Here is a 21,734-nt window from a genome sequence, read left to right on the forward strand (position 1 = left end):
TGTACTTAAAGTATACGCATTAAAGTATCACTATGCATGAAAACGAGCTCTGTTAGCATTATATGATTGGATAAGAGCTTACTGATGCATTATCCTAAGCAGCACTTTAATGTTTACAGGCAGCGGTGGAGCTAAATCTAACTGTCTACGCTTTGGGGTGATTACATTTACTGCATAAGTGCAATGTTTTTCATTTGCTTGTTGTAGTTTTTTTTCTTCCGAATATGCATTGGAGTGAAGATATTTATTAGTAAAAACATGAAATACTCAAATTAAGTGAAAGTTACTCTGGATGGTATGCTATATTTTTCCACAATTTCACCATAAATAAAAACTGCAATTGCTAAAATATTATTAGACAGCATGTGCCGACCTGTCTTTAAGGACTAGCATATCACTGCAGTGCATAGCAGTACATTTTGAGCTGGAGAAATAGCTGTATGTCTCCAAAACTGGTTGTAATTTATTCCTTACACGCCATTGGTCATGGATCGATGCGCGTTCGCGGCGGTGGCGCGCCCGTGCTTCTGAGCAGCATCGTTTGGAGAAGAGGAGAGGAGAGACACAGAGCTGAACCACACCAAGTGTCCGCCGAATGTCTGCTTCTTCACGCTGCCAATGAAAAATCCTCGCATTCCTATGTCTGCCAGTTGACATACTGAACGCGAAGGACCAGGCTTCCAACTCTGCAAGGATTCAGGACTCCTAAAGCGGGTTGCGCGTTTTTTCAGGTAAGCCCCCCCTTCTCCTCCGGTCACCGTTGTCGCTGTGTTGTCGCTGTATTTACGAGCTATTCGTGATTAAGAAAAGGGGACGCTAACGGGCTCGGGCGTTTCGCAGCAGCTGTCCAAGGTGCTGATACGTGCAGGGGTTTAACAAACACAAAATAGTATCTCTGACGGCGTCATGTAAAGCACAGGTTTCATGACTTCGCTGTTTGCATGCTATAGGCTATTTATTGTTGCAGACTTAACCTCCCAAAGATGTCGTGTGGATGTCGTATGGGGAAGAAAGGATAATGGAGCTGTAACCTGCAAACGATATCCGTTACATGTACACAGTCTTGCACGTTTGATTATGAATGCTCTACCAGAGTGGATGTATCTAAGCTGCATTGGGAGTTTTTTTTTTTTTCTTCTTTACTGCATTTACTGTTGTCAGGGTACGGGTCTTCACCTCACCTTATCTTGCAAGTACAATCTAAGATGCAGACAAGGTGCCATGTAGGAATTAAGGCTTGCTGCTGAATTATCCGATGCCAACAAACAGTACAACATTATAAATGGATTTTGTGCTCAATGGGAAAAGTAGTTCTTCATGGTACCATTAATTGCCTATCTAGTTGAACTTTTGCCTCATTCACTTGGAATTCATATTGAACCAGCAGAAACCAAATGGTGTGCAAAATCAGCTGCCTATCATAAAAAGAATGTCCTTGTCAAGACCTTGTGAAATGTGAACACGTGTAGCAGAATTGGAGCTGTGCACATCTGTTCCATGTGGAAATGTCAAATACGTTAAAAGGTGATGCAGTCCACAGGTTATGTAAATGGTTTTCCTCTTGACAAGGTGAGGGCAAGTCACATTCAAGCTCCATTGTTCTTCTGATGGAACAAAATATCCTTTCGGTTCCCAACAGGAGCACCTGACGTTTCCTGTGGCAGATTTACCTACTGGATCATGGCACAGACCAACAGCGGTGGGCAGGGGACCAACGGGGTAGCGGATGAGTCCCCCAACATGATAGTGTACAGAAAGGTAAGCAGCTGCTATTTTTAGTCTGCACGTGTATATGTGTGTGTGTTAACGAGTGTGAGTGTGGCTCTCTTGCATCAATTTACTTGACGATGAGCTGTGCAATGGAAATTGCTATTACTAATGGCAAGACACTGTTCTTGTGCCATGGTTGATTTAGGGTTGTAATGCTACATCAGTTTGATGAAAGCATGGAGAGAACATGCAATTTTTCTCTCACAACATGTAAATAGATTCTAATTATGCCTACAGACATACACACACACACACACACACACACACACACACACACACACACACACACACACACACACACACACACACACACACACACACACACACACACACACACACACACACACACACACACACACACACACACACACACACACACACACACACACACACACACAAACTCACTTTGAGACCCTGACACTCATGCACACATTTTCCAGTTGCACAGTACCATCAGCTTTTATTACTAACGTGTCGGAGGATGGGTTTTTAACCGACTCTCATTAATAAAACCAAAATGTAGCCACAGGCTTTGGAAACAAGTCATTACACTGCTACTGGTGTTTTTCTTCACTTTTAAATCTGTTACTACATTAGAGAATTACAGTAGAGAAAGGGAGGGGAGTGTACAGACCGCTGAGACACCTTTAATGCATCCTGCTTCAAACATCAAACGAATTATTAATATAATAATCTGCAGGGAAGATAACGTTTGTTTACTTTGAGCCTTGAAGTCCGATTATAATTTATTTTAGAAACCTTAACACCTGCAGTGCAATATGTGAACTTGTTTCGTTTTTATTTTTTTGTCTCCCTTGACAAAAACAGCTACATTAAAAATCAACCTAAATATAAAACCTTCTGAAAATTGCTTTTGCAGTCATCTTCTCCCTGGTGGTGCTGTCTTCAAGTGTAGCTGTATTTACCTGGACATTTCCTATAGGGCAATGCAACGTTTTTCTTCACCTTCAGATTCACCAATGGAGTGATCATTGTCTTTTTATTTCATTCCTTGATGACTCAAGCGTTACGTGAATTTCTTCATTTCATTCTCTTCACTCATTAGCGAATGCTCCCATCCCATCTGCGACAGCATCTGCACAACAGGAAGAGGATACGCTTAGCATGATATCATAGATCGACAGTCTTTTATAGCACTCACAGCGTGTTAAGCAATATTACTGCCAGTGTGGGACCAGATTTGCTGGATGTGCCGCTATGCTAGTAGCAGAAAGGTTGCTTTTGATTTTTGAACTAACTATTTTTGGTATCTTCCCAAAGCGAGGCTAAATAATAAAGATAATGGAGCTAGATATATGTCGCTAAATCATTTCTGAACTTCTATTACAGTACATTTCATGTTAATATTAAACTGTGATTAATTAAGGCATGAAAACCACTTGTATATTAAATATTAACTTGAGGGCATTCCTAGCTATTCAATTACATGCGATGTCTCTTCCCTTTTCCTGCTATTGATCTGAACGTTTTTTTTTCGATAGTGCCATGAAGGATCTGTAGTACCAAGTATGCAAGTGTTTTTCTATGCAGCTTTTACCTTCAGAAAATATATTTGATTTCTGACAGTTTTTCATGAGGCATTAGAAAGCAACTTTAGACTTTAGGAGCTGTGTGTTTCAAATGTTTGGTTGGATAAGTAATATCTTAGTTGTGTAGCTTTCCTACATCATCCAATTCTTCACTTCTCAACACTTGACCACACATGGCCACAACTTGGCTCCGCACACTGGCTGACCCAGATACACTGCAGAATGAAAGAACATGGTGAAGGCAGCAAGGATGAAATTGTGTTTCCGGAGTGGGTTTAATTGAAAACTACCATCACAAGAGTACTCTCTGTAGACGTGCGTATACCGCCAGGGTGAACAGATGCCCCAAATCCTTTTCATAAAGTTGACTTGGCAAAGGTGTTTCAACCCATATTGAACTGAAAACTCGAGTGGGCAAAACACTTTTATAATCCGTTCTGCTGCTCAGACATCCTGTGCAGGAACTTGATGGATACACAGTGGACACGTTATACAAAATGTTAATATCAAGCCAACTACTGGATAGTCAATTTGCTAGTGTTTAGTAGTGGAAGGATTATGTAATTTGAGCGGAGGGAGGTTTATTGCTGAGGACAGCAGATAGTGGTTTGATACTATATCCAATGGGAGCATAACTACATCCTCTAACTCTCTCAATCTTTCCTTCTCTCGCCTGTCCACCCCTCCACTCCTGTCATTACCGTCTTAATGAAAATGGATGGTCGAGCTGAGGTGCTGACCAGCATGCCGTGGAGATGTGTGCAGAGCTGTCTGTTTTCTTTGAGGACACATATACAAAAACACCTTGCCTTAGCTCTTTTTTTGTATCACAAATGAAGATGCACACACTATTTAAATATTATTTACAGACACAGATACACTAATAGCTTGCTTTGTGATTTATCGACAACAGTCACAGGTGATCCTACAAGTAGGCCAATACGCCAGAAATACTCCTGTTTATCAGTAAATGTCAATAAGATGTTTAATGGAGTGTTCCATGGGCTATGCACAGCATGTCTGAGGGTCCAGATCATTACTTTTCATATAAAAGCCTTTGTGATGTCTTGCTGCTCTCACATTAAACACGTCAGGCTCACTTTATATCATTAAGAGCACCAGCGTGTACAGTACGTGTGTGTGTGTGTTTTTTGCATGCCTGCTCACATGTGTGCACTATGAATAATGCTGTGATGCATGTGTGAGCATGTGTGTACGCTGTATGTAGGGCGAATGTTACTGAGAGAGTCCTGCATTTTTTATGCGATCCTAAGACAGCTCTGGTGAACTTCATCGCCACTCAGCGCGAGGAGAGAACAGCCAGCGCTTCGTGTGTGTTAGTCACTCTGTGGGTCTGCATACGTGTGTGATAATGATATTAATATATAATGATATACAAGTATCTATATATTTAAATGAGTAGATTTAGCATAGAGTATAAATAAATATAGTAACATGTTGATGGTGTTTCTGCATTTGCTTGATCTTCCTAGAGGAAATCTTGAGGCTGAAGAGAGTTAACATCCACTTTTACAATATCATGTATTTTCACATCCTTGACACATTTTCCCTCAAATACGGCACAATATTTTGGATTGTTCCATTGCAAGATTTCTGTTGCACAAGAGAAAATGTGAGTTATTTCCTGATTGAAAATGTTTTGATGTTTCTCCCACCCAATACAGTTGACAGAGCTTTTCAAACACTGCAACAAAGGCGTACATCTCTGCCAGTTATTTGATTTGAAATTGAATAATTGAACAATCCAGCCACAGCATTCCTAATGTCCCAGAAGTTGATAGAAAAATAGGAATTTGAGGACTAAAACAAATTAATGGAGATAACATTTGAAGCAGTACACCGCAGCTCCTGGAGCTCTCTCTCTCTGTGGTGTGGTATCTGAAGGCTGAGGCACCAGCCCACTCTTATTTACATCGGAGCTGCCAATAGGCATCCAATAATTGTTCTTCCAGCAGCCAGTTTGGCTTCGGTCTCTAGGTAAAGCCATTCATTTTAAATGTACGTGTTTATTTTTTTCTATTCAGTTTTTTCCCTAATGAGCACATGCACTGTTGCCTCACGTTCATATTGTTATTTTCAGTCCTTAAAGAAGAGTACTGTTTTAAATTATGGAGCTTACATAAATGTCAATATTGTGCATCCTCAAAGTAATTGGTCCCCGGTGAAACTGGGTCTTCTCTGCGGATGACAATGATGCAGAAAGAACTCTGCAGTGCTTATTGTTGTTGCACATTTCACCGCTTTACAGTATGTCGAAAACTAGTATGAAGGCCAAACAATGTCAGATAATTGTGGTGTTGACATGGAATACAGATGTGTTTCGTCCCACTGTGGTTCCCTTTTTATACATTAGTAAAACAATAACTATCCATGAATATTCTTCAAATCCTCATTCAACATACTCATGCAATTAATTTTATGTAATTAAACCGAATAGTCTTGTCCTGCATGTCAACTACCATTCATCTCACTAAGCATTTCTGTCTTAAAATGAATGATTAGGTCAAAGAGAATACGGTCAGTGGTCCAAAAGCATCACATCTCTCCTCTGACAATCCTTGCCTCAGGGTTTCATTATCAAATCTGTGAATTGATTTTACGTCAGTATGAAACTTAGCCTGTATCGTATTTTAAATGCCCGTGTGGACTGGTCTTTTACTTGACAGACAAGCACATAAACAATACATCTAAGTGTCTGTCCTTCACACTTCTGAAAAGGGTGTTGATGCCGCAAGGTGACCTTTGAACTTTATCCTCTTAGTGCGACTCAGTAATGAAGTAATTAACAAACAGAAATTACAAACAGGGCCAAGGTATTAGTGCGTTCTATTGATTTGTGAATTGATTAAGTGGTTCTGAACAAGAGACGATTTTGCAGGAACAAGACTTTCCCTCTACTCAGACTGCATCAGTGCCATATGGTGGTAATGTAGTTTTGTTAAATGATGCAGAACTGCAGCCAATATTAATACACAGAATCTAACTTTACTACTTAATATTCAGCAGAGATTTCCTTATAGAAAGCATTTCTCCTTCTAGGGCTAATCTGCATTTGTTAAACAAACCCTATATAACGATGCCCTGTTTTCAATAGATTTCCCAACCATCCTACATTGTTCGTGAGTCATAAAGCGGAGGGAACTGAATACTTTTCCAGCTTTTTCTCAGTTGAGAGCCAGATTGAAGGGTTCTTGTACTGCCTGTCTCCCTCAATCTGCAATCAGAAGATCAGGAAGACCGAGAGAAAGAGGGAGAGAGGAGGGGATGAGGTGGGATGATCTATAATTGCCAGATCAGACAGATCTTTGTGTGTGAAGTAGGGCTCTTTGTATGTCAGCTTGCCAGCCAGGCGGTTTATCTTCCTGTGTGTGAAAACACGCATGTTCTTTTTTGCATACACTCTTGAGGGAAAGTGAGGGTGTTTGGCAGACGCCGTCGGATGGGAAATTGGCATTTACGGCTTTGTGTGTTTCAAACTAATCCATTTTGAGTGTATTTGCTGACGTCAAACGGCAATTAGAGAAGCCTGCATTATTAGTGACACATGCAACAGTCGATTGTGGTGTAGTCCTGGTACGCATAATTGATACATTTCACACAAATTGGTCTTGAAAGAGATAATATAAAATGACAAAAGAAAGAAAGGCGCACACAGTGAAGATACCGTAGGTGGCAAATTCATAACAGGCACTCACAGCACCTTCAATTTTATGAGTAATCATAATTACTTTGATATCTTAGTAATTATTCAGTACTAGTGGTTGTTGACATTTAGCATGGTTTGGTTGGATCAATAAGCTAACTTGGGCTGGATGCCTGAGCCACTATCATAAAATATGCAACTATCTTATAATTGCAATAGCAATATAGTTTTAGGAGGAAATTAAATCACTTCAACTTTTAGGGTTAGGGTTAGAACTATGTATATTCCGTTTCTTTGAGAGAGTAAGAAAAGAGGATGACTCTCATCTTTCTGCTCAGCATAACATCATCTATTACTGGCTAATCAACACTTTATATGTGTTTGTACGGAATTAATACATTAAATAAAACGTGTTAATTAGGAAGCTTTAGAGAGATGACAGCAGCTTTTATGCTCTGAGAGCGATGAGAGTTGAATTAATCTTCTCGTGTAACTCTTGGCAAGAAAGTGTATATGTTTATTTATTCACATTTGTGCGTATGATTTTCAAGAATTGCACTGAATTGACAAAAACAAAACGAAATTCAACATTTGTTTAAAAAAAAAACATTCAATTTAACCATAAAAGTGAAAATGGCACATTACTTCCTGCATTTTCACAAAATGCTGTGAATGAGCATAAATCATGTTGGATGCATATGAGGAGAATTGCAACAAACAAAACGTGGTGCATCAAATCAACAATTCTGACATGGTACCACTGGGCTTTTCAGTATGGTGGCAGTTTCCAGATGTAATAATGGACTTCACTCGCGCTGTTCCTTGAAGACAGGGAAAAGATACCAAGGCCTGTCTGGCTCTAAGCTCTCTCCTCTGTATGTGTGCCACAGCTGGAGTCTTTAGGCCTGTCTGTTAGGGTTATATAAGGGTCTGAGGAAGCCTGGGCATTGAGATAAAGGCTGACTCAGGCCTCGCCTCGTCTCTGTCTGGTCATTTAATTCCAGCTCAGTATTTAGCAGTAGATTAGAGGAGAACCCCGGCCAGGGTTGTGAATGAATTCATCTCTGGTGTGATGGGCTTAATGAGGACAGAGATGCTCCATTAGGAATAAAGACAAAAAGAAAAAAATGAGTAGGATTAAATGTAGAGGAGAGAGACAGAGTAATAGTTTATTTGCTGTGTTTTCTCTGTATTCACCACACACTGGGCGTGTGTCTGTGCGTACATATATATATGTCCTTGTTCTCTCCTTGTTATTGCTCCGTCCCCCGTCTCCTGACCCTCCATCTCTACGTACACCATCTGAATCTAAACTGTGTCCATGCAGTTTCTTCTTCTAACGCACTCCCTTGTTGTTTCCGGTGACGCTTTGTTCCTTCCACTCTGTCTAGGACGCATTTCCACTCGCTTGCTCATCTCTATGTCTTGACATTGTGTCTCTGTTTATTATAGAAAGTTGATATCCTTTTTGCATCTCATTATGCACTTGCGTCCCTTACCAATATGTTTACAGCCATTTACATTCAGCCTATAACAAGTGACTCCATCGCAGGTCAGATATCAGATCCATTATGTAAAGCATGAACACCACGTCGACATCTCCTAATTGCGAGAATTAACAGTTTTTTCCCCTGAATATCTCATTGCTTCTCAAACCTATAATTATATTTACAGAAGCGTTCAACCAAAGAAAAACTGATACTGGAGGAATGCCGTTTTCCAAAACAGCCAGTTTATCATTGCCACATCTTAAATCCTAGTTGCATGTCAAGAGCCCTCAAAAAGTAAACAGAAAGTATTTCATGCGACACCTCTCTTCTCTGCAGTGTATTTCGGCAGCTTGGCAGAATGTAGTCTTTCTTTAAACCATCCTTTTGACTTTTTCCCTCCCTCCCTCCCTCCCTGTCTCTCGGTCTAGACCTGTGAAAACATCCCTCAGCCCCAATACTTTCTCATCTTTGTTCCCTCACTGTCTGTGTCTCGCCCGGGTGTTCGCCCTTTGCTCTTTCCATGTCGATCTCTTTTTTCTACAATCCAGCCCCCCCGCCACCCTCACTCACCCCCACCCACGCTCATGTCCTCTTTTGTACTGTTTCAAGTCTTTGATGTCTTTCATATAGCAGCAATATCACACTAACTTTGCCTCTTTGTCTCTCTCATCCTGACTCACATGTGCACTCTAACTCTTTTTCTACCCCCCCCCCCCTCCCCCCTCTAATGTGTAGGGCCTTACCAGTGAAACATCCATCCACCTCTGTCTCTCTGTCTCCTCCTCTCTCGCCTCTCTTTGAAGTCATCAGAGCCATATTCAGAGCCCATGCCACTCCAGTCAGCTTTCATCCTCACTCAGAGAAAAAGGGAGGACTGTATTTACACCCTGCCGGAGCACAGTCATCTCTCCTCCTGTGTGAAATGATTCACTTGTGACTCATAGCTTTATTGGGAACTCTCTCTAAGCAAACAACCATTGGATGTGGCATTTTTCATCCAAATTGACTGTAACTGTAACCGAGAGTGCTCGCTTGATTGTCCCCCTGCAGCTCGGTGCCTTTCTCAACAATGAGGAGTCATTCTCCAAAAAGCAATCATATCTCAGTGATTAGCCTGCCATGACGGAGTGCCATCGCGCAAATCCAATACTAGCGGAATTATGAAACTAAAACCTCAATTGTTCCAAAGGGGACATATTCACACGTTGGAGACACTCATCTTTATATGCCAAACAAACAAAGACACACCTTTGTCTCAAACTGTGCACTTCTCCGAATCATCGGCAGACAAACACACACACGCACGCACGCACGCACGCACGCACGCACGCACGCACGCACACACACACACACACACACACACACACACACTCTTAACTTGCAGGTTGCAGCGTGTTGAGCAGCTTCCACCTGCAGCCTACTGAGGCTCACAGCTTCACACCATTAGTTCAGCTTAGTAAGCACAGCCATATTCAGCAGAGCCTAGTCCATAAACATCGGCGCCATCTTGTCAAAACTGGCGGCTCCTTTTTTTCGTCTTTTCTCTAAGAATGTGAGAGAAAATAATGATTTCCACCGTCAAACAAAAATGTATGCAGCTTGGCTGTGAGTTCTTAAACTTGGCTTCATATGTAAGATTCTTTAAATATCTTTGTTCAGAAAACTTCCCTCATAATGTATTTGAAGTCATGCATGCTGTGAAGAATACCAATGGTTGAGCGTGTTATGTGATATTGACGTACAGGGATAATGTTTGATAGAAATGTGGGGTTTAATCAGCTTGCTGGTGATGTTTTTTGAAGCAAATGCAAAGCAGCCTATATTATTACCATATATTTCAATATTTAGAGGGGCACTTGAAAGAATTATGTCAGCTGTAAAACATGAGGAAGTCAATTAGAATCTGTGTGGAGGAATATTGGCCTCATTAAACTAATTCAAATTCTGTCTTTCTTTTTACAGGCAGCTATATTAACAGGATGATTCATCACAGCTATCCTGGTATAGCCTATTGCCAGTTGCCAATTTAAATCCATAATATTATAAAATGTCTTTGAAAATATGTATTTATGATAAGAGCTGTTTTTAGCCGTCAATCATGACTAAAATACCGAGTGGATTTCCATGACAGTCAAGTTCCACAGACGATGAAATAAAATCCCAGTGATGATCTCCCTGACTTCCCTCTTTAAAATTAAGCTCATGTAAACAACTTGAATGAGGTCAATACTTGCTTTAAGTTTTAATGTCTGCAAAACTATTGACATTGTATCAACTTTGTATGTTATGCTCATACCCAAATTATAGAATGCTAACTTCCGTAACTATGATGGTTAACGATACATGCTATATGTCATGGATTCTCTTTGTTACATATTGGTACTTTCAAAGGCAATATACATGTATAGTAGACACTCAAATTAAATTGCAAACAGTAACTGTATTACACAACATAGAAAACAGCGAGTGACATCGGACAAAGCCCTTGTCATTTTACATTTTATTTTTTAGATAATGCAATGCATGCTCTTTTTAGGCATGTTGGGCTCAAACTAATCCACTCTCCCACTACTTTTATTTGAGTTTCTTATCTTTGTTTGTAGTATCTTATTCATCTTGGTCCCCAGACTCTCCTGTTTACAGTGTCTCGTCAGATAATCGAGAGGGTCCTGTGGACAAATCTGTCTAATGGTTGTGCTTTCTCCTGCCGTGCGATTTGTTTCTGCTGTGGTGGCTGCTCTGTTGGAATCCCCATGACAACCACACCAGCAGTCTGTCAAATGTTATTATCTCAAACACTTCAACAATGTGTCCAGCACACTTTTAGCCATCGAAGTGACAGAACATGAGTTTGTGTTACTGTTTTTCTTTGCAAACATTCACACACTGTAACTGTGTTGCTCAGTCCATGAAGACCTGCAGCCATTGGTGTAAAGTAACAAAGAAACACTACAGGCTACTTAAGTATGTTCCTGAGATACTTGTTCTCTACTCGAGTGTTTCCAATATTGGCTAAGCTGTACTTCAAATAAAATGGCGTGCTTTAAACAACACTACATTTGTGTTGTGCATTTAGTCTGTAGCTACTTTGCAGATTATTGATACAAATATAAATCAACTAATATGATTCTAAAATAAAATCAGCCTCATCTTTACCAACTGCAATATTATAGTGATGAAATCATGAATGCATCAGAGCTGTTTAGCCTCTATAAAGGTTCCTAAGTGGGATAACTCAGAAGTATCTAATTGGCAGCAATCATAACTGTCCTTCAATGCATCCTTTTTTTCGTCACATTAGGCATTCAAAAAAGTACAAAGCAGCTTTATTTAAAACCAGGTATGGCCATAACAGGTGTCTCATTATGAGTCTTAGCACCCAGGTTGTATTTTTCCGTGACGTAATGAATTCACCTCTACGTGTTTCCTTGACCTCATGATGTTTTCCATTGAGGTTAGAGTTGTTCTGGAAAGACACATGATGTTATTCCTTCTGGCAGCAGTATATTTCCATGCTAAGACTTTTGTATTTTTATTTAATTTGGATTTGAATGCAGGGATTTTTCTTTTTACATTGTATGTTTGACATTGTAGTATTGATTCTTTCTTCCATCACTGCCTGCAGGGAAGTGACTAAGCTTGTGCATATTTTACCAAAATCCTCCACTTATAAATACATGAGCCCTTTCTACTCCTTTTTAAACAAGACACTTTAGAAACATTTTAATTAGAAATATCAGGTTCTCCATCTCCTCTCTGCCTTTCTGTTAATCAGGGGCTGGACAATGTTAACAGTGTTTCTCATCTCCCTATGCCGCGCCACTGATCTCTTGGACGTGTGCATTGGCAGCATTGTCTCCTCTTTCTTGGTGCCTGTACTGGACAAAAGATACATATGTTATCTGAGCTGAGTAAAAAAGACAAGGTCACGTTTACAACGATGCATTAGGATATGGTGGGAAGGCTCACTCTATTCCTTGCAACAGTGAATTTGATTTGTTGATATTAGCCTCCATAGCCTGTCAGCAGAGCCCTGTGTAAATGGAAGAGCCGGTATTGGAAGTGAGACAGGAGAAGATGGATGCACATGATTTGAATCACCAGAATTTAACAAGATTTGCTAGTAATGAAGCTGTACTGCATGAATTTATAAATTGAGTCAATTTTTTTTTTTCAGTGGCCTCATTTGCAACATCCCTATCCTCTAAAGTTTACCATCCAACCATGGCAGCTATAAATATTTAATTTGACCTCCTTTTTAATGAAGAACCTAAAGAACCGTCTTATTATTTTTCTACCTGAGGACGGTATGAATAACTCGACAAATGACGGTCGTTCAACAAAGCCTATCGTCCATCATCTTCATCGCCGAGTATTTCAAGTGTCATTTGCGTCAAACAGTCTGCCCTTATCGGTTTATTGTCTATCCTGCGTGTTGTGTCCTTCCTCCGAAGTGTGTGAGTGTGTGTGCTGTCAGATACCCACTCTTCGTCTCAGCTCTGCAGACTGGAGAAGGCAGAAGAATGTCAGCATGCCAGCATCCAGCTGCTTCGCTCTTATTGGTATTCGGGGCACACGGCGCCGTCCTGAGCGTCTGTTGCACGTGCCAAGGAGGAATGTGGGAAATGAAGGGTTGGCGAGAGGCCCCCTCCCTCTCATGTTGTCTGAAACTAAAAATAGACAGCATCCTCCCTTTTTTTTTCTATTCTCAGTTCGTTTGTTTCCATACACCAGCATCCCTCTCTGGATCTTCCTCTCATCCTCTTCCTCCTTGTCTCTCTGATTGGTCGTGCTCTCCGGTGTCCAGCCTACTGCTGGACACCGGAGAGTGTCCTCAAGAGTCCTCAAGAGTCCTCAAGAGTCCTCAAGTGCGATGCCAGACAGTTTGGACAGTGCTAACAGACTCACCTTGATGAAGGATTAACTATGGGGGTTATTTAATTTAGCGCTACAGTATTCCCATGGCCAGACGGCACTGTTTAAGCTCAAACAATAAAAGCATGATTATTAAAAGCTCCTAAGAACAAGTCTCCAATCAAATCAAGATTAAGTGCTAAAACAACAGTATGATCTTTTATTCAATTATAAATGTGTAATTGTTTGTGCACGGTTGACCAATGGATGATAGCATGCTATGTTATGCGTGTGTAAATACTCTTTTAGCAGCCATTAGTAATTAGATAAACTATTTTTTGGTTGCAAATATATCTGAAAGTCACGCAGCTTACTTCTTCCCTTATCAACTAATTTATGATTGCATGCTGTTTGAGTGATGAATTCACGGTAGGTGGGCAGAAGGGATATTGGCTTTCAGTGGATTATGTTCTAGCACATGGCCAACCTTGGCTTAGTCATCTCGCCCACTGCCCGCCCACCAAGAAGATGAGAGTGAGAGAGAGTGAGAGAAAGAGAGAGCGAGGCCTTGCCCTAGGAACACTATCCCACCAGCAGCAGCCAGGAACACCAGATCCTGGTGGATTTAGAAATCAGTGTCTAGAAAACAGAGTCAGCCTAATGCAGAGACAGAAGAGAGAAGAAGATACAGACCTAGCGATAAACCAACATTAACCAGAAGGTGATATGTGATAACGACGGTACTAATAAAAAGAACACATTGAAAACAGTAGTGCAGTACAAAGTGAGTGTAGTGTGTGTGAGCGTGGGACAATGCGCCTGGGGTCACCTGCATCAGAGAAAGCCCACTATTACATTTATTACTCAGCAGTAAAAGTAACAATTTAGATCAGATCTTTTCCCACACATAATCAGAGTGTCACCACTTACTGTCCCCATTGTTACTGCTGCCTGCCAATAAAAGCACAACTACTTGCTATAATATTACAACCTACTGCTGCATGACCTGCTGCTGCTGCTGCTGTCGATATACTACGACTTATGTTACTGCAACTGCCTGTATAAATGGTTTCAGAATACAAACCACTACTGTACATGTAGTCAGAAAATCACACACACACAAGACAGAGATTAAATAAATATATCAAAGGAGGACAGATGTATTTCTTTAAAGCAGTATTGTGCAGGTTTATTTGGCCACCACTATAACGAAGCAACGTTAGCATTTATTTATACTAAGGACATGTATTACTGCTGCTCGATACTCACTAGCTAGTCACTGATTAATATTGATTTACTGGTTATAAATGTATGTTTATTTACTTTACTTGTCAGAAATATTTGATTTATTATGAAGCTTTCAGTATAAAATCTGCATTAAAATGATTGGCACAATAGCACCACCCTGGACAGAAAGTTGGAGATTCAAACTGCAGTCTGGTTTCTTCTGTTTGACTCAAGGCTGCTGCATGCAGTTCACAGCACCAACATTGTTTTACTACTTGTTAAACGAATAAAAGAAGGAACAGAACTTCCTGTTCAGAGCTGCATTATAGTGCCAGTGTACCATTCAGTGTTCTCAAGGGTCTGCCGTTACGTTCCTGAGTGAACTCTGATGACTATAAAAATGAAAAGTTAATATTTTACGATGGGAGAAAGTCCTCACATAGAGCTTTAATTTGCATTGGAGCATAAGACTATATCCTTTGGGAATTGTATGATACTGTAAAATGTGCTTTGGTTGCTTAAAGCATGGGATGGCAGAAACACATGGCTGGCAAATTTGGAACAAGACGTGCATTAACCGCAGCGATGTCAAATGAGGATAAATGCCAGGGTTTCTTTTCGCCAGAGTTCGGCATGGCTGACTACCTCTCATCCATGATTCAATGCTCGTCTTTTTCTCTCTAGTATGGGGTTGTCCCTCTGGGAGGGCGAGGGTGAGGAGTCAGGGGAAATATTGAACATCCTTCTGCAGCCATACGCCAGGGAGGAGGGTCCTCGGGGGACGTGAGGAGGAAGAAGGCCATGTGTTCTAAAAAGCTGGAGGAGTTGATGAAAATCCTGTGAAGAAGGGAATTGTTTATGCAAGTAGCTGTTGGCAGCCATCTGGAAAGCGTTCTAAATGAAATAGTAATAATACCATCTGTCCATCAAACCCGACGAGGCATGATGCTTCTGCTGCTGCTGCTGGTGTTGTGCACAGGAATGACTTTTGATTATTAGACTTTCAGCAAGGAAATGATGGAGAAGATTATGGGCTAGCAAGCAGGTTGTATATTATGAGAGGCTTTTTAAAATGCTGTTAGAGGTGTAGAGGGAGATGGATTATTATACAGAACATTTCTTCAGCTTCCAGGAGAAATAATGTTGAAAGTGAGTGGAATCAAAAATGCAAATGCTACTAATTATCAGCCTGCCAATAGTCATACTAATTTTTACTTTGCTTAATGTGGTCTGACGGTGAATTAGCTTGCTTGACATCAAAAAGGTGATATTTTTCACTCAGAAATGAACCTTCTGAGACAAAGACGGCACTCACAGGGCTGTGATTCTTCTTTACTTCTGACTTACAATGTGAAAATATGCAGACTTATACTGAAATAGTTTCTGAATAAATGAAAAAGTAGTACATTGTGTAGTTGAAGCATTTAGCAACACATTTAAATATATATTATAATGTTGGCTGTTAATTCTGGATAATATCTATCTTTGCTGAAATCTTGTAGCAAAAACTGAGCACAAGACATGCTGTCTGTAGTCTGACTTTAGAGGGATGTCATTTCTGTTACAGTATATTGTATTTATCCGTTTCCTCTTAAAAAAAGAGTCTGTATTGCTTCAGCAGGATAACAGCAGGACAGGAGGGATGAGTTATGAGACTAAAGGTGTCGTCTAACTACGTCTGAAGACTAAAGTGTTAATAGCTTTTTGGAACCGCCGGGTGGAACACTGACTGTCAGCTGGAGGGGTGACATGCAATGAATCATATTGGGATAACCATGCACACTTTCTGACATTCTTACCGCGTTTATGATCTTGCGCTTGGTTGTACTCCCAAAAGGTGACGAAAGTAATGGTGTCAAAAACCAATGAAGAAAAAAACTGCCTACTTTCTCACCTCCTCACACCTGGAAATCACTGCGTGAAGTCAGCCTGCTTTTGGGATCGTTGGTTTCAGTAACGTGACGCACAGTCCAAATAATGGTTTCACATACGCAAGTCAATATAGATGGAAACAATGCTGGGTCAAAGTACTTTTAAAAAATCTACTTGCTAACCATTTATGAGGAAGATACATCATGTAACATACTTGTAAGACCAGAGGGTTCTATGATTATTTTTACAAGGCAGACAATATAACTGGTCCTTGAAACTAATGAAGAAGACTATTAATTGAACTTCAAAAGTCTTACTTATGTAAAAGAACAACACAAGAGAAATGTGTTTGAAAAAGGATATTTGTATTTTTTGTATTAAAAAGATTGTGAGTAATACATTTTCATAGATCTATGAACTATGTTTGAAACCTAAAACTATATTTGAGAAGCCATGAAGCCTTTATGTAAAAAAATAAACATCATGGTGATTTCAATGAATGAATCTCAATTAATGTATCTGAAAAGCTTCTGGCAGACTTTTGGCAGGGTGCCACATAACCCACTTTTACTGTCATAAATCACTGTGTTAGACAACAAGAACAAACAGCGTGTTTTAGTGAGTAACACAGGGCAAATTTGGCTTTAAAAATGGTTTTTAGTTTGACTGAAGTAGACTTATATTACTTCAAATTAAATGTATTATTCAGAGTTGATTCCTTTCAGCTTAGATTAAATACGATGCTGCTATATCTAGGCACACAGGGAACAACTCAACATGCCGCTCAGGTAACCTTAAGTCACAACACCACATGGGGAATCTGAGATCTTCTTGCTTGCCTGCAAACAAGAGTCTCCCTTTCATCCATTAGCAAATCAGACAAAATCAGATCAAGCCATAAAAAGGCTCTCAGTCACACTTCAAGGAGCATTTCAAAGCTGAGGCATCGTGGTTGACAAAATTCATTTGTAATCATCCAAATAAACCAAAGTCTGCGGTAAGAAAGCCATCTGGGCCTGCACTGCCCATCTGAGCGTGTTCATGTTAATACTTCTGCTGTTGATGCGAGCACAAGTGTTTAACAGTGGCATCGGGTTCTCTTTTTACAGTCCTCCATTATGGAAGTAATGGACAAAGCGGTACACCACCGAATGCTAAATTATAAAATGCAGTAATGATATTAGGTGGGAGAGGAGAGAAGAGGCATAGTGGAGGAATGATTATCATCTGAAAAATGCATTGATCTTTGCTGTTTGCTTGAGAGATAATGCTGTGAGATGCAAATAGCAGGGAAACATCTTCAGGTTTCTTTGTACCTTGGATGCAATGGTATTACAAATAACAAATGTTTTAGAATAAATACGAAGCCGCGAATAGAAAAACATCCTGAAGTGTGAAATGACAGCCCAACAAACAGATGCTCTTTTTGACTGATGGATAAATGGAGCTTGATTGTGTACACAGAGACAGAAGTGTATTGATACATACAGCCGAAAGCAAGGCTTATCAAGCACTCAGCTGCAGATATTGTTAAATGGCTAATCCCTAATTAGCAGGTCTTCCTTACAGCGTATTGAGACAAACAGTTTGGATAGAGTAATTCCCTTCACTCTGGACAGTGTTGTCCCCTGGGCATCTGCTCCTCATGTCGTGCGATCCCCGTCTGCTGTGACTGTCTCTTCTTGTTCTCCATCCCTGAGCTCACCTATGAGAAGAGACAGGTTGGATAATTAAGGACAAAAAAGAGCAAAAAGGAGACTTTGAAAATGAAAATCAGGCAGCTATAAGTATAAAGTGAGGACTTCTAGAGGAGGCGTAATAGGATGGATGATAAGCAAAGATATTTAATTTGAAGGTGAGCAAACAGAGCGTGACCATCTGTTGCCAAGGCTCAGGGAAGTTTGTCTTTTTTTAGCACCTTGCTCAGAGTCCACTGTATAACCCTGACTATTTGATATTTAAAGGGATAGTTTGGCACGCGCCCAGTTTGGATAAGCGGACACAAATATGGACAAAGAAGCAAAGTAATGTGCTGCTGTGGACTGGGGCAGAATCAAAGCACTTTTTTGCCGTCTAAGAAATCTATATAACTTTAAATGCAGAATATTTCCACCTCTTTACTGTACATTGCTTTTAGAAAGCCCTTACTTTGGCTATATATTTCCTTAGCCTTACAACTACCATATTCCTATGCGTAATTGTAGGATTTGCCATAAGAAAATAGGACAAAAAAGGAGGCATAATCGAGCAACATAAATATCTACAACAATATAAATATTTTTGTAAGCAATAATAAAAAAAGCTGGATTAATAAAGACCAAAATAAACTCTGCTAGAGCTATATTGTTTATGATACCAAATATATGACTGTGCTGTATCACAAAAAGGGAATGCAGTTTCGTTACACAGCATAAATCGCCATAAAGTATATAAATGAAATGATGGTAAGGGAACAAAAGGAAAAGGAAATGAAATAGCCATTCCTCTTTTTCTTGTCCTCCACAAACAGTATCTGTCTTTCTCCTGCTCTCCCTCCTGTACACCCTCTGTCCCCCTCATGCGACCCCCACTACCACCTCCTTTCTTTCTCTCTTATGAATGAGCAGTGGCGAGCTGCCAAAGATGTCCTTCTGATAGTGGTCGCAGACGGTGTTGCTGTGGTAACTCGGAGACTTAGGATTCATGGCATCTATTCAACAACCTTGTCAGCATGAGCTCAATAACTTCCCCCACCTTTCTGCAGGGTCATTTTATTTGGACTGGCCGAGTGGTACAGTGCTACGCAGGTGCAGCTTGAAGTGTCCCACTCACTATGTTTTTATTTAGCTAGCAATTTAACGATTTTTTGTTTTTTTGTTACATTAACTCATATGTTTAAGGTATTATCTGACACTTCCTGGTCACACACACAATTGCAGTAGTCTTGTGTTGTATAGATTCTTTAACAGAGCTTGCAGTTTTTCTGTGTGAGCGTGTGACGTATGTGTGTGCGTGCGTGCGCGTGCGTGCATGTGTGTATGCTGACATGCTGACACAAAAAATAGCTAATATCTCATTGTATATATTTTTGTGTCATTTATGTGAAGACTAAATATCATGCAGTACACTGTAATCCACGACAGGCCGTGGTATATGTTCATTATATCACAGCTAAGGGGCGTGGTTCGGCCCGACGCGAAAAAAATGTTTCAGTCCAACTGTATACAGTTTTTTTTCAGACGCGGAGGGATACTGACTTGTTGTGAAAAGTAAATTCTACCCGCTTAGTATATCACGGCTAAGAATCAATCAGATTGCTTGATTTGACTTGTCCGTTTTATAAATATATATATACACTGTGGTAATATTGTTTTATTGATCATTTATTTTGTTCTCAATATCGTACAGAGCTTAATAGCTTCAGTAAACAAAGTCATTCATGTACAATTACGGTTATTAAAATGTTACACTTCAGCAATATATCCGATTGATTTGTCTCAGACTCGACAGTGATATGGATATATTTCACTTTAATAATAGATGTGAGTGTTTTAACTTTGTGTTTTGTTATCCAAAGGCTGCCTCACATCGCTGGAGATGTTTGTTACTGCTGTACTTTAAGTGATTGATTTAAAAAAAGGTTTATAGTGAGTATAAAAGCTTTAACATGCCCGTGCAAAGTGCTCTTGTCTAACAAAGGCCATTACAGTACCAATACCTTTGGTCAGCATATTGCCTGCGTGTTTAGTAAATACGCTGATGACTTTTTTTCCTGAGGTCAGCTTTGTTTTTTTAATAGCTCTCCATGAGTAGAAAAGGAAAGCAAGGGATAAACGTTGTTCCTTCTTCAGAGATACTAATATAATGACATCTGCTGAAAGCCTTTCTTTACTATGACATCCTTAATAATGCAATTATTATTCTGTTTCTCAGAATGGTTGCCTATTTGTCTCCTTTTGTATATTTTCTAACCTGTAGAAATGCCAAGTTTGAGTTTTTAACGAAGCTGTAATCTAATCAAGGCTTTTTGAAAAAGGTGTTTGAGATTGTGTTAAGAAGTCTTGAGATTTCTCCTCCTTAGCTAAATTTAGCCCACGACTGGAGAGGAACAGCAACACTTGAATAAGTGTGTCAATTAAGATGAAATAGATAAGAGGTAGACATTAAGTGAACCTTATAAAACATTATTTTGCAAATAAAAATGCTTTTTGCACATTTTTCACTATACTACCGCTTCTAAACAACACAGCTCTTTCACTTTTCAATTCAATTAAGAGATTCATTTATATATTAATGATAATAGTTTTTATATAGGGAATTATATTACTCTAGTTATCTTTGCACAATTAAACGCCAAAGTAAATTCCTTGTTCCTTGTGTGTAAACCTTACAATAAACCTGATTCCGGAGTTTACAGATTTGCTCCATCTGCAAATGCACCAGCCTCATGTTTGACTCGTATATGTGCAAAATCGAATTGGCTTTGTTATCATAACATTGATCGAGTTATTGACCTTGAAATAGGTTTGCATGTTGTGCCTTTAGGTAAACCACTGCTGGTTTTTGAGGCAAGCTAAATATGGAATACCATCGGTCAGCCTCCACCACAGCTTCTTCCGCATCCAAGCACTACGGTTCAGAGGAAAATGAGATGAATCTGCTGCAAAGCCTGTTTTATCTAGTCGAGCTGTCATGCTATATAGCCACAGGTTCTATCGGAGCTGCTCTCAAACAGCCTAAAGGCAGCCAGACTCGAGCTGGGTTGCTCACCTAGTTTGATGCTTCGCTTTTCAAAATATAATAATCCCCAACTTCTGGGTTCATAAGCTTTCATAATGCGTCCTTGTGCGTGCATCTCTGAATTCTGTCAGAATATGTGCTCTGCTTGCAATGTGACTGATAATACCTTTATGTTCTATTTGGTCATGATGTCTGTGTATTTGGATGCAAGTGCTCTTCTGTGAGTGTTGATTTGTGTGACGCACATTTGGGAGGAATGTATTTTTTCGAACAAGTAGACACGATTGTCCTCAGATAACACTCTAAAGGTAATACCCCCCATAACATTCACGGATTACAGCCCAGACAGGAGGCAGTGAGGAAGAAGAAGAAGCAGCTTTTAATTTTCTTAGCGGCTGAGTTCGAGAAGTTGACATTTGCATAGGCAGCAACTGAAATTACCTCTATATGAGTTAACAATTAAATAAAAAATAAAAACTAATAGAGATGTCAGACTTTACAGCATGTAACCTAAACAGGTGCATGCTTCCGAGTTTAATTTCCTTAGTGGGCATCATGTCATGTTTTCCTTCATTAAAAATGTATCCT

The 21,734-nt window shown here is 39.9% G+C and overlaps 1 protein-coding gene across 1 annotated transcript in view; it reads left to right on the forward strand.

Annotated features, from left to right (window-relative positions):
* The first annotated feature begins 516 nt into the window (after positions 1-516).
* rgs7a (regulator of G protein signaling 7a) overlaps positions 517-21,734 on the forward strand; it is a 45,387-nt gene continuing 24,169 nt past the window's right edge. Inside the window, exons 1-2 of the mRNA XM_079688773.1 lie at positions 517-731; positions 1,640-1,758. Of these exons, the coding sequence (XP_079544899.1) occupies positions 1,681-1,758 (78 nt within the window). The 5' untranslated portion in view covers positions 517-731; positions 1,640-1,680. The remainder of the gene's footprint in view (positions 732-1,639; positions 1,759-21,734) is intronic.

This window comes from Notothenia rossii, assembly GCF_949606895.1.
Source record: "Notothenia rossii genome assembly, chromosome: 6".
Classification (NCBI taxonomy): Eukaryota; Metazoa; Chordata; class Actinopteri; order Perciformes; family Nototheniidae; genus Notothenia; species Notothenia rossii.